At 40.3% G+C, this 13,396-nt stretch overlaps 1 protein-coding gene across 1 annotated transcript in view; it reads right to left on the minus strand.

Moving 5' to 3' along the window:
• Positions 1-1,286: 1,286 nt before the first annotated feature.
• Positions 1,287-13,396, minus strand: part of nudt14 (nudix (nucleoside diphosphate linked moiety X)-type motif 14) — an 86,331-nt gene continuing 74,221 nt past the window's right edge. Inside the window, exon 5 of the mRNA XM_064925054.1 lies at positions 1,287-7,242. Coding sequence (XP_064781126.1) covers positions 6,993-7,242 — 250 coding nt within the window. The 3' untranslated portion in view covers positions 1,287-6,992. The remainder of the gene's footprint in view (positions 7,243-13,396) is intronic.

Consider the following 13,396-nt stretch of genomic DNA (forward strand, 5'->3'; position numbering starts at 1 on the left):
CAATACAAAATCACTAGTTTCCCCAATATAGAACTGGAATAAAGTTCAATGTAATTGTGAAACCGGAGAGGACTGTCCAACATTTACGACACCATAACTAATCTCTACCTCTCACCCCAGACCCAACGGTTGTTGTTAGACTTGTGACGTGCAGTTGCCGTGAGGGCAGAAAGGTTGCACTTGGTTAGCTGATGCGTTCACTTGTACTACCCCCCCCACCCTAATCGAGTCCACTCTCCTCAAAAGTGTATGCATGACTGTCTCATGATTACTATCCCACCTTCAAAAGAAAATACCAACACAAATATTGCCATGACAATTACACTTCACTGGTGTCAAATATTTAGCATTGGAGCGACCAAGAGCACTTTACTACACTTCCCCTCCCCTTCACACACACACACATGCAACAAAAGGAGGAATCGGCTAGCCCTCTGTTTGAATTAAGACACAGCGTGCAATTAAGTATTGTATGAATCTATGTGAGCATTCAAGAGCCAAGGAGTGAGAGAAAGAAAATTCACCTGATCAGAGCACCTGTCTCCTACTGGACCTTCTATCACTTCTCCCTCCTTGGGTGTGGAAATGGGGCAAAAAAAAACAACCTTTTTGTGTTTATCAAAAAGAAGGATGTGATGTGCTATAGGGTACAATAGTAAATTGGCAAAATGTAGATTTAAGGTGCTCTGGTTTATTGATCATTAAATTAAAAAAACAAGGACAACCAATGCGGTAGGGTAGCCTAGTGGTTAGAGCGTTGGACTAGTAACCGGAAGGTTGCAAGTTCAAACCCCCGAGCTGACAAGGTACAAATCTGTCGTTCTGCCCCTGAAAAGGCAGTTTCAGTATTCCACTGTTCCAAGGCAGTCATTGAAAATATGAATTTGTTCTTTAACTGACTTGCCTAGTTAAATAAAAAAAATTAAAAACACACACCCCTTAAGTTTAGAATATTCCGTTCCATTGAACATTCCACCACAATTGATATAGCAGTGCCTTGGTCCTCGTGGTTGAATTTTTTTTTTATATCAGAGATACTCATGTCATCCTCTACCATACTCTAGTTACAACATACACTCATGTTATACCAGTCATTCACGTTTGCTGGCTTCCCTGTTTAGCAATACGCGGTGGAAGGATAGGTACGGGTGGAAGGGTATTGTGTGGGATTTATTTTTACAGTTTGCTTCTAGTGCATGTTACTTTTGGAAAGAGTTGTAGGAAAGAGTTCTCTTGAAGGTCTCATATAGTTAGCCAGAGAAATTAAAGGACAATTGAAAAAAAAACATGATTTAGGCATCAACCCTCTTTTATTTACACTTAATGCAGTTCAATGAAACAGTTAGTGCACATGCAAAATATAATATTTAAATATATATATTTGCACCAAGTGCCATAAGTAGGTTTTTTTTAAATTGTGAAATATTTGAAAAAGAACAATTACGAAATCAAGTTAAACATATAAAACATGAAATATTACTCAACAACACGGACCACAATGAATTCACTCCAAATAAAGCAGAAAAACCCTGATAAGAAACATTGACACTTAACTTTGTCGATATCATTTCTCAGAGAATAAATTCAAAGAAAACACTAATTCCGTGTAAGACACACAAAAAAATTCACAATTGAACAAATTGCTTTGCAGTATAACCGACAATAAATGCATAAACTAAAATAAATCAGGGGCGTTAAATAGAAACTACAATTTAAACACCCTTTCTTGAGTACATAAGCAATAACTGATAGTCACAACATCGTTGCTTGTAATGGATACTGAAAATACTCATCAAGCATTTGAATTGTCAAAAAATGAAAAATAAAATGTATTTTTTGTCTTGCTCTCATCCATCACAAAACAATATCCATGCTCTCAGAAAGGTACCGTTGAAAAAAACAAAACAGTTGCAATATCAAGACAGAGTACCCAAAAAAGTGGTATCAAACAAGTATGTATTGAAAGGGAGATATAAGATGCATTCTATCCCAATGAGAACTCCACTGAAATTGACACTTCCGATATTCATGGAACGTTTGATATGTTAGTGCCTTACGGGCATGCCAGCACGCGCGAAATGCAGATTTTTTTTGTTGTTTTTTTTCTTCACATAGGCCATCGATGCTGTATGCGCTACAATGATGCAGTGTGACATGCCTACTTGCCACACGGTGATGGAGGTATAATCGTCGCGTGATGTTATGGTAGTATCCAGCATTGACATGATCGAGAGACCATCAATGCTGGCAATGTTTTTAAGAAATTTGGACTCTTCATCAAAAAACTGTTGATGGCTTATAGGTTTCAGTTAAAGGCGCAATCTGTATGTTCTGTCTTTCAATGGTAACTTCGATTAATGATATGTACCCAACTTGGTACAACTGTCTTACTCCATCATAGCCCCAAATCTACAATTGTATTACTCCATGATGTATCATCTTTGTCGTAAACAATGCATAGCTACAAAATATTTCCTTTAATGATCATGTTGCTCTCACTGACTGTCGCTCCTTGCATCTGTAGGTCAGTCTATGAATTTCAGAGGGGTTACTTCGAAGCCCCATCCCTCACTTTTCCAAACAAAGTGACTAGGCTGTTAAAATTACAGATTGGGCCAGTGAAAGGGTTTGATACCTTATGACATAAGGCACCAATGTACTGCTATGTAAACTTATACAGAGTATTAGTCCTTAAAACACATAAGTTACAGCTGTACAAATCAAGACCATCCAAAAGGTAGGAGGTAAGCGCCAACAACTTTTGGTGGAGTTCTCAGTTAAGATTTTGTCTTAGCAGGGACAATGCATGGTCAATGAATCTACCAAAATCTAACTCATCTGGATTTGAATGAAGGCAGACATCAAATAAAAGATTGTCTCATAGGAACAAAGGCAGAGGGGACAGTGTGTTCAAGTCTGGGTTTATAGATTTAAAGCTGGGCTCCTTAATGGTTAAACAGTCATATCCGTTTTTGATATTACAACAACAAGAAGTCACTGTAAACAACGAACACTGTTTTCCCCTCCGGACATCATTGCACGCACGATAGAACATCAGAATATGTACTGCATTTTTTTTAAACCACGTTGGGGCAACGCTCCTCACCTCCACTTAAGCAACAAACAATAACAACGTCCATGGAGGGGACAGTGGCGGACATTGTTTCCCATACAGTGGACTCCATCTTTACGGGAGAAACTGTAATGGTTAAGACAACTAAGTTACAATAGTTCCCTGATAACACTTTTAGCCTTCAACGCCTAACCCAATTTCCCCTTATAAATATTTACCATGATTCAATCAGCGGCGCAAAGGAAGGACAAAACTCACACATGTTAAAGCCTTCAAGAGCGAAAAAGTAAAGAAACATTTGTCTGTTCTGCTATTTGTATAAACTGTAAAACTATCAAGCATGAGTATAGGGTCATCTTTTTTTCCTCTGTAAAATAAATTCTAGCCATTCCAGCAAAAACCATGCAATCCTGATACTTGATTGACGAATGATTCCAAATAGAGGGAGGAAGAATAATTTGGGAAAACTTCATGCTCAGGGGAAAGGGCCCACCTTGGCTATGGAAGACCGCAGTCCAGTCCTTTTGAGGTCAATAGGACTTTGATCAAGTCCCCCCCCTCCCTTTTCAATGTTATGGTAAGGCAAACACGCCTGGTTAAAATTATTTAACAGTTTACCTTGCTATTTAACAGCATCATCATTACTGACATACTCCATCTATCCACACACCATTATTATAGAGGTCACTCGTTTCAACGTGATATACCTGGGCTTTACTCTGATTTCCCCACAAATATTGAGTCTGAACAACGGCTGTGCTACTCACACGGCGAACAGCAGTGGACTAGAGTGTATTAGTTGCATCTCAAATCTGTCAGGAAATGTATGGTTGATGATGTATGGTTGATGTAACAGTGCAGTAAGAGCTTTACAGATTAATTGTTCATTCGAAAGATAAACTGTGGCTTGTAACAGTTGGACCATCAAACCAGCTGGCTGGGCAAAAAAAATACGTTGTTTTCTGGTGTTAAACTGGTTCTCTGTCTGAGAAGACATCAGATAACGGGCAATTCTATGGTGACGGAATTACGCTGAGTCTCAGATTTTTCACTTTACAATGTATGCCAAACAAAAACTATTGATATCAAAGTAACAAACCATACAACTCTATGCACAATGACTGCTTTGAATAATTTACACAGTACATTTAAAAAAAAGAAAAACTGCAGATTAAAGTTTGGTAAAAGAATTACAGTAAAATCTCCCTCAGTTTTACTCGGTTACCAAAATTTGTACCTGCACAGTTCTTCCTCTAAATGTGTTTTTGTAAAATGTTCAGTGGAAATTGTTTAAAGTAGTCCTCGTGCATAGAGTTGTGTTAAACCTTGAAATCAATGGTTTTTGTTAAGTATACATTTGAAAGTAAAAATCTGAGTTATCCGTCACCATGGAATTTCCCCTAACCAAATGTAACAACTGGCTTCTTTTACAACTCTGGGAAACCGAGCCAGTCTTCACAAATGTAAACAAAATTCACGTATAATATTTTGATGATACGTTAACTGCTAAGTTAAGACCTACGTGGCTATTGAATGATGACACCCAGAATGCAATTACAGGCCAATTCAACTTTGTGTTCAAAGTTAAACTAGGTAGCTAGCTGTACAAGTCCAAAACAAGTGAACATTTGAAAGTGACACTTGCTGTTTCCTTATTCTACCAACTACTAGACCTTGCTGTTAAGCCTTCGGTTAGGAAGCCAAGATACTTATTTAAGCCAATAGTTTATTTTCAATCGTTCTGAAATTGAATTATAATTGCTAACTATTTGGTTTTGATTCTTATATCACCACCGCTTCATACATTTTTAACAACTTATTGTGGAAGGGGCCATGAATCCACACACTAATATGTTGCCAAAAGAAAGGTTTTTCATGAGAAGATGTGTCAATTCACCATTTAGGACTTTAACAGGTCATAATATTTGCAAACTATATAGAAATGTCACTACATCACCACCATACACAATGGTTAAAAAGTATATGGCTACAACGCTGCAGAATGGTGATCCCTGAATGTTACCTCGTCAAGGGGGGGAAACTGTCTGGACCTGAGATGTTAAGCAAGTGCTTTTGAGATTGATTGTTGTCTTAAGCGCCATCTGTCCCAAATAGGGTTGCAAATCCCAGAACCATTCCCAGAGTTTAGGTTTTTCGGAAATCCCAGTTGGAGGATTTCCAGTAAAACTGAAGGGAATCATCAAGGAGGGAATCCTCCAGCTGGGAATCCTCCAACCGGGATATCTGAAAAACCTGTGAAAACCTGTATTGCAACCCTAGTTTCAAACCACCATAGACTTGGATAGCTGTTGTTGTTGATTTCTGTGGAAATGGGGGTGTTTTGAAGAGGTTTGGCCAAAACAGGCATAGGGAAAAGAGGGGTCTGTAACTGTTGGGCCATGTCTCTCAGATTCACAGGTTAAAAAGCGCAACCATTTTACTTCAAGCCTCACAGACGGTGCTGGTATCAACAAAACTCTTCCGCCCCTGCCGTCAGGTTCAAAACAACAAGGGGGATCACAAAACACACTAAGGGCTCCGGGTGCTGTTCCAGGAAGCTGGGTCAAGTAGCATGCTAAACTTCCTCCTACATGTTACAAGCTAGGTTTTCAGTTTCCTAAAACAAAACTCCCATTGACCCTGCTCAAAAACACTGTCTGAGATATACATAACGCTCTTTTGATCTCGGCCCATATCAGTGAAGCCTTCCTGCTAACATGCAGGTATAATTGTGAGAGAAATTGTCCACCAGACGGTTCTCACAATTTCCCAATTAATGATATAGTGGTTACTAGTGTTATCAAAATGCTCAGTATCATGATACTCAGAAGTATCATGATATTACAATACTTTCGAGTATTGTGATACTGAGTATTGTGGTGCTAGTATAGTGACAACATTAGTTACTGTAATAAATCTCCCCAGTGTAGAGGTAGGTCATATTCCCATGGTAGTTAAAAGAAGCCCCTATCGAACGTACAACTTAATGGGACCTCAGAGCACACACTACTGTAGTGACACCCCTGGACTCAATGCAATGCTTACAACTTATCTAATCACCTCTGCTAACTGAAATGTTTGTTTTAAAATCAGACCATGATCAAACTACCAGCCATCAAGTATTGCTTAGAGAAGTGTTTCCCAATCCTGGTCCTGGTGGATCCAAAAGGTGAGCAGATTTGTGTTTTAGCCCAGCAACAACTCACCTGACCATGAATCCATAATAATTAGTGGAATCAGGTATGTTAGTGCTGGGCTGGGATAAAATCGGCACCGCTCCAAGACTGGGAAACACTGGCTTCGAGGCTGAGTAGATTGTGGAGAAAATAAGCAAGGCGCGCCTGAACCAGCTGCAGTTAAATCGAACAGACTCAGCAACGGCCCTCGTATGTAATAATCCCTGGCGCTGACTAAGCAACAACATTTTTGCATTCCTGGAACATGATCCAATCAACGGTAGACAAGCAGCTCCAAACGAGAGCGCTATCATGTAGCCATCTTCGTGAGATTGCACCCTGGACCTCTCAGTGAGGAAAAGGTAATACATTTACAGTGAAAACTAACAACAAAAAGTGCTGCTGGCCACCAGCATATGGCAAGTTTTAGAGGAAAAGTACTAAAGACCACGTAAAAAAAAAAAAAAAAAAGAATGAGACAAACCTCTGAAAAATAACAGTTAGTAACGAGAGAAAAAACGGTCCCCCTGGGGCCAACTTATATGGATACGGGCAAAGGCGAAGGGATTGGGAGTAGATTGAAGTTGTCTCTAACCACTGACAGAGGGTCAGATTTTTTTTCTCCATCCCCTAATTGTATAGATTAGGCCTAGGGGTTAGGGTCATTGATCCCAGATCTGTGGTTAACTGCAACTTCCACCTCAGGCTGAAGGGGGTAGGGAAGGGGACAGGTGTTGGGTGGGTTAAACGTTGGTGGAGATCTTGTACTTGGGCGACATGTTGTTGTGGAACCAGATGAAACTGAAGATGACGCCCATGGTCTTGGGGATGCTCTCATCATAGGCAAAGGTCATGGCCTCGTGGAGGGGTACCTTCACCACCTCGATCAATTCGCCCTCCTGTGGCTCGCCGCCGCCCTCACCCACACAGTTCTCGTCCGACACCTCGGCGTAGAACATGGTCTGCTTGGCACCCGTCACGCCAACACCGGACCTGCCGAGAGAGGTTACACACACACACAGTCAAATGACCGTAATACTATTTGCGCCAGGTTAGCATTTCACACAGCAATGCGAAACAGAGTGAAGTATATGCACAGCTAGGTCACAAGCTCTTCCAACAGCAATAACCCTACAACTAAATGTTTCTTCTTACCACGGCTGTATAAAAATGACCCCTACTATGCTAATTCCTACTTCGCATACTCCCCCCCCCAGTCTTAGTTTGATAGCTAGTAGTTTGATCATGGTCAGTTAGCAGAGACGATTAGACAAGTTGTAAGCATTGCATTCTTGAACTTGTGAACAGTCATGTCCCTTAATTTTAAACTTGTATGGGATCCGTAAATATGAATGCTAAATTATAAGCCTAGTTTAGCCAAGGAGAAAGCACTGCGCTATATAGGGAGAAAGACAGGGTCCTTCCTGGCTAGCCATGATTGGCTGAGATAATGGCGGGGATGGACATGAGTTGTCGGTCATGTCTATAACTCCACATGTCACAGGCTTCTGTTGCTCTACTGGCATTGACACTTTATATTGACACCATTTACTTTTTTTTTATATTGACACTGTGCTGTTGAGGAAGTAAGCATTTCACTAACGTTTACACCTGCTGTATCCTGGTCATGCGAACAAATAAACATTTTAATTTCATATACAGAGTGTGTTTACCAGAGACAATAATGTGAAGAAAAACATGACCTGCACCAAAGTCAGGTTAAAGGCTCAGGACTATATAAAGTGTATTTTTACCTGGAGTTATTCCTTATTGTAGGGTAGTAGTTTAAATATTTTGTTTTTTTTCTACACTACCACACTCTTCCTCTGTTTAGCATATTGTCATAGACAGTCATGTTTTACATGTGAATTCTTAAAAAGATGAGGACTAACGGCATCCGCATGTTTCCCATCCGAAACAGTTTGTGCATATATGACCACATTTTTGTTTGTTTTAGTCTTCGGGAATGTTTTTTTTCTGGCTGTTCACGCAGACAACATTTCTCCTCGAGGAAACCTGATACTTGGAAGCAGAGGTCCACGCCCCTTCGTCAGTGGTCGGTCAACAGTAGGGATTCTTCAATTAAGTGTTTGTTGTCATTCAACGATAGACAACTTGTTTTCATGCACATTTTCTCACTGGAGAAATAGTGCACCAAATATATCTTAGTTAGATTTATTTAAAGTGTTCCAACCGAGACCACCTCGGCAAAAACGTAAAAAATAATGACTGATTTGTTGAGTTCCCTTATTAATTCTGACGATTTTGAGGAAATATATACTGGCTACGGCGTCAAGATGGGCAAACAGCACTATTAATGCCCTTTTCTTGTTTTTCAAGCGAGGGTCTTTATACTTGCCATTCTAAGAAGATAGTCTCTCTCAAAAAAAAAATCTTTGGATTTTCTCCTACCATATCGTGTTAAATTCTCCCACATTTTTTTAAAATCTCTACACACACTTCAAAGTGTTTTCTTAAAAAGGTGTGAATGATGCGAAATGGGTGTAAACCAAGAAAAGCTCTCTAGCAAGTGTGAAATCACCGCAAACATCTTTTAAGGGCTTTTCCTCAAAACTGTGTTTACAAGTGTATAAACTTTCAATGCAGCATAGCTTCCCAATGTCACACCAATTGTAATGTATGATATAGATATACCATTACAAAGCTCTGGAACTGAAATTTACATTTTTTTTAAAATTATTTTTATTAAATAAGCTCACATATAGGTGTGCAGACCATTGAACCCTTTTAACCTTGACAAACATTCAACCTAAATGTGATCAGGATGGCACAGGAAAAAATATTATCCTGGTTTAGGGGTAATTCAATCCCCATAACACTTAAACAGAGAATGGTTTCACCATAGCAAGAAAAATCACATCCTTGGAATAAAATAAAATGTGTAAAATATTTACTAAAAGCAGTGTTACAAAAAGAAGTGTTACAATGTTAATTTTACTACTCTGGAATCAATTGTCCCAGCTTACAGCTGAGACGTCACACACAGACACCATTCGTTTGTCTGGCTCTTGTTTTGCCACTATGGAAGAATTCAAACATCCATTGTTAGCCAGTCGTGAACCCAAAGGGGCTGGGGCCTGTAGGCGCCTGTCACCACGGAAGCACCCAGAGCACAGTGTTTCAAGCTAAGTACTTTTGTCATGGCACTCCCTCATAGGGGGCCATGGGGTTAGCCATGGGGGTTAAGACGATACCCATCTAATAAGACGGGAAGAAACCTACACATAACAATGCCGATAAACACACCACAACAAGTGGTGGTGCTGGTGGGGTCAAATCAAAAGGCATGTTAGAAGAACGGAAGTCTTCACTCTAGAGGTGGAGGGAACATAGGTAGGGAGGGGGGAGGTGCGGTTATGTATTTTTTCCGCTGCAGTGTTCTACAGTGTCAGAGAACAGACTGTCATTTGTCATTGTTTGATGGATGGATAGTTGGTACTCCAAAAGGCCCTGGATACAAATCTCCTTTTCCTGTTATTCTTACCGACATGAATAAATTAAACTACAACACTACCATACAAACAATACAACTGAGTGGATTGTTTTTTATAAACTAAGCTTTATATCACTTTATGAACAAGCTGGTGATGGCTCAAACATGCAGTTAAGGTCAAATAGCTGGTTAAGGTTGGTGCTAATGTTTTAATGAAAATAACTCCAAATATAGTTATCATTTTTCCCTGAGCCTCCTTTTGCCATTAAAATGCTCAGTCTGATCGTTACTTGTTACTTTTTTGTTGATATTTTTCTTAAACTGCATTGTTCGTTAAGGGCTTGTAAGTAAGCATTTCACTGTAAGGTCTACACTCGTTGTATTCGGCGCATGTGACAAATAGAATTTGATTTGGCCGTGTTGATACAAATTTTTATACACTTACATACACAGCCCTGATTGGCAGACAGGATCATCTAGACCCCTCAAACTCAACTCGGGACCATGAAGCCAGTTCCACAGGGTACACTGGGTGGGTGCAATTAATTATCAGGTAGAATTAAAAAACCAGCATGCTCCAGACCTCGTAGGGTAAGAGTTGAATAACCCTGGTCTAGAGCAGGACTGAGAAACTCAGAGGGCCTGATTGGTGTCACACTTACTCCATCCCTAGCAAATACAGCTGATTAATCAAATTGCATTGAAGATCATGATTAGGTGATTATTGGAGTCAGGTGTATTACCTGGGGGCAAAACTGTGACATCAGGCTCTCGAGGACTGGAATTGAACACCCCTGCTCTAGAGAGTACCATGTGTACCCTTCCAAAGTAAGAGGACACATATGCAAATAAAAGATGACTGGTCATTGCTCAGAATAATCAGATCAGATTGTGTTGTCATGCTGTGGGCCAAAAACTCCATCCCACCTGAAGGGGCTGAAATTTCAGGCAAAAAAACTACAATTAAAGCTTACACTAAAAGGGTATTCTCATAATTTTCACAATTTCATTGTTCATTTCAGCCTCAGTGTGGAAATATCATACAAAAACAGGAAAATCACATTTCACTGGACTGCTCCTTTAAATGAGTCAACATAGAGCAAGTCAACACTTGTACCGCGATAAACAACGGCGAAGTGGAAGGAGATAAAAGTGTAAACGAACACCATTGTCATTGACGCAGAATAGCTATGTTACAGATGCAGATACGACTTCAGCAAGTTGTTGCCGTAGGTTCGTGGGTGGACAGGGAAATGCAAGCAAATGCTCATGCAAATACATTCGTATGAGAAAGTTTGGGCACCCCTCTGAGGCTACATAATAATTTACTCGTCACAGAAAATCAGTGGCATGCCATTCATTTTCTAATAAAAGCTGAGTACTGGGGTATTGTCCAGACAAAGATTTTTAGTGTAGCAATATTAAGTTGAAATGAAATTACATCAGATGTGAAAAATAGGCTATGCAAACATGTGGGCACCCTCATCATTCTGTTGATTTGAATACCTGTAACTACTTAGCACTGATTAATTGGTGAGCTCATTAAGCCTTGGACTTCATAGACAAGTGCATCCAATCATGAGAAAAAGTATTTAAGGTGGCCAATTGCAAGTTGTTATTCTCTTTGAATCTCCTCTGAAAAGTGGCAACATGGGGGCCTCAACAACTCTCAAATGACCTGAAAACAAAAATTGTTCAACATTATGGTTTAGAGGAAGGCTACAAAAAGCTATCGCTGAGATTTAAGCTATCAGTGTCCACTGTGAGGAACATAATGAGGAAATGGAAGACCACAGGCACAGTTCTTGTTAAGGCCAGAAGTGGCAGGCCAAGTAAAATATCGGAGAGGCAAAGGCGAAGGATGGTGAGAACGGTCCAAAAACAGTCCACAAACCACCTCCAAAGACATACAACATCATCTTGCTGCAAATGGTGTCACTGTGCATTGTTCAGCAATTCAGCGCACTTTGCACAAGGAGAAGCTGTATGGGAGAGTGATGCGGAAGAAGCCTTTTCTGCACACACACCACAAACAGAGTCACTTGAGGTATGCAAACGCACATTTGGACAAGCCTGCTTCATTTTGGAATAAGGTGCTGTGGACTGATGAAACAAAGACTGAGTTATTTGGTCATAACAATGGACGTTATGCATGGTGGCAAAAGAAGCGATCCAAGAAAAACAGCGATCCAAGAAAAACACTTGCTACCCACAGTCAAATTTGGTGGGGGTTCCATCATGCTGTGGGGCTGTGTGGCCAGTGCTGTTACTGGGAATCTTGTTCAAGTTGAGGGTTGCATGGATTCCACTCAATATCAGCAGATTCTTGGGAATAATGTTGAAGAATGGGTCAAAGTTACGCCAGGGCTGAATATTTCAACAAGACAACGACCCAAAACACTGCTCAAAGTCTACCCGGGCATTTATGCAGAGGAACAAGTACAATGTTCTGGAATGGCCATCCCAGTCCCCAGACCTGAATATCATTGAGAATCTGTGGGATGACTTGAAGCGGGCTGTCCATGCTCGGCAACCATCAAACCTAACTGAACTGGAGATGTTTTGTACGGAGGAATGGTCCAAAATACCTTCATCCAGAATCCAGACACTCAGAGGCTATGGGAAGTGTCTAGAGTCTGTTATTTTAGCAAAAGGAGGCTCTACTAAATATTGATGTGATTTTTCTATTGGGGTGCCCAAATTTATGCACCTCACAACGAGCAATGCAGGGTAAAATGACAGCGCCAACTCAATGTACTTAAATGGGAAGATGTGTTGGAATGGTGAAGGGGTAGGGTCTTGCTTGCATGAGATTGCGCTAAACGCACATCAAACTCCGCATCAAATTACACATAGCACATACTCCTCCGCCAGCTCTGCATGCGACTGTGTCGCCAGTGTGAATGCGCCCTTACCCAAGATTGAGTTTCTCGGTTAGTCACATATTTTCACAAATGTTCTTCTATTGTGAAGAAAATTTGCCACGGAACACCTGAATGCATGCATGACTCCTTTCTTCGCGCACCAAAATTACAATTGTTTCTCTGAATTGCCCCGTGAAAGCCAAACACTATGATGGCATTTTATAACTGAGCTAGTCATGTTGGCAAAAGAACAAGCTTCCAAATTATGGGCACCTGACAGTAATGGTGTGATGGCGGGGATAGAGGGTTGTGTTTCAAACAAAACAACTACAAGTGCTTGCTCTAGTCCCTCAACAGCACAGTTAGGAATGCTCAAAAAAGTATCTTACAGTTGAAATCATAAAAGGAACTGTGCACACTTTGGAGAGGTGTGTTGCCAATTGGAGGCATCAGTTAGTTATTGGTCTTATGTTGCATCTACTACGCATTTTTCAGGAATATTCTTATCATGTTACTGAATGTATCAAGAGTATTTTCAGATTTCGTTATCAACAAATAGAGGGAAAAGGTACAGAGTATAAATTGCACATAAGATCTAAAGTGCAATGGATTCAGTCTTAAGTCAGGTGAACAGCAGTGTCCTCAACTTTGGTCTAATAACTTTTCCATTACCAAACTGTTCCTTTTCAATTGCTACCATGCGTCTGCATTTTTCATAGGCCAATTCGCACGTATGTAAAGGGTTACTGAGGATCCTTTGGTCATATCAGAAGGGGTGCCTTCGCTCACGTAAAATAAAGATTTTTAATGTTATATAATTTTTGGGCAT

This window comes from Oncorhynchus masou, chromosome 19, assembly GCF_036934945.1.
Source record: "Oncorhynchus masou masou isolate Uvic2021 chromosome 19, UVic_Omas_1.1, whole genome shotgun sequence".
Lineage (NCBI taxonomy): Eukaryota > Metazoa > Chordata > Actinopteri > Salmoniformes > Salmonidae > Oncorhynchus > Oncorhynchus masou.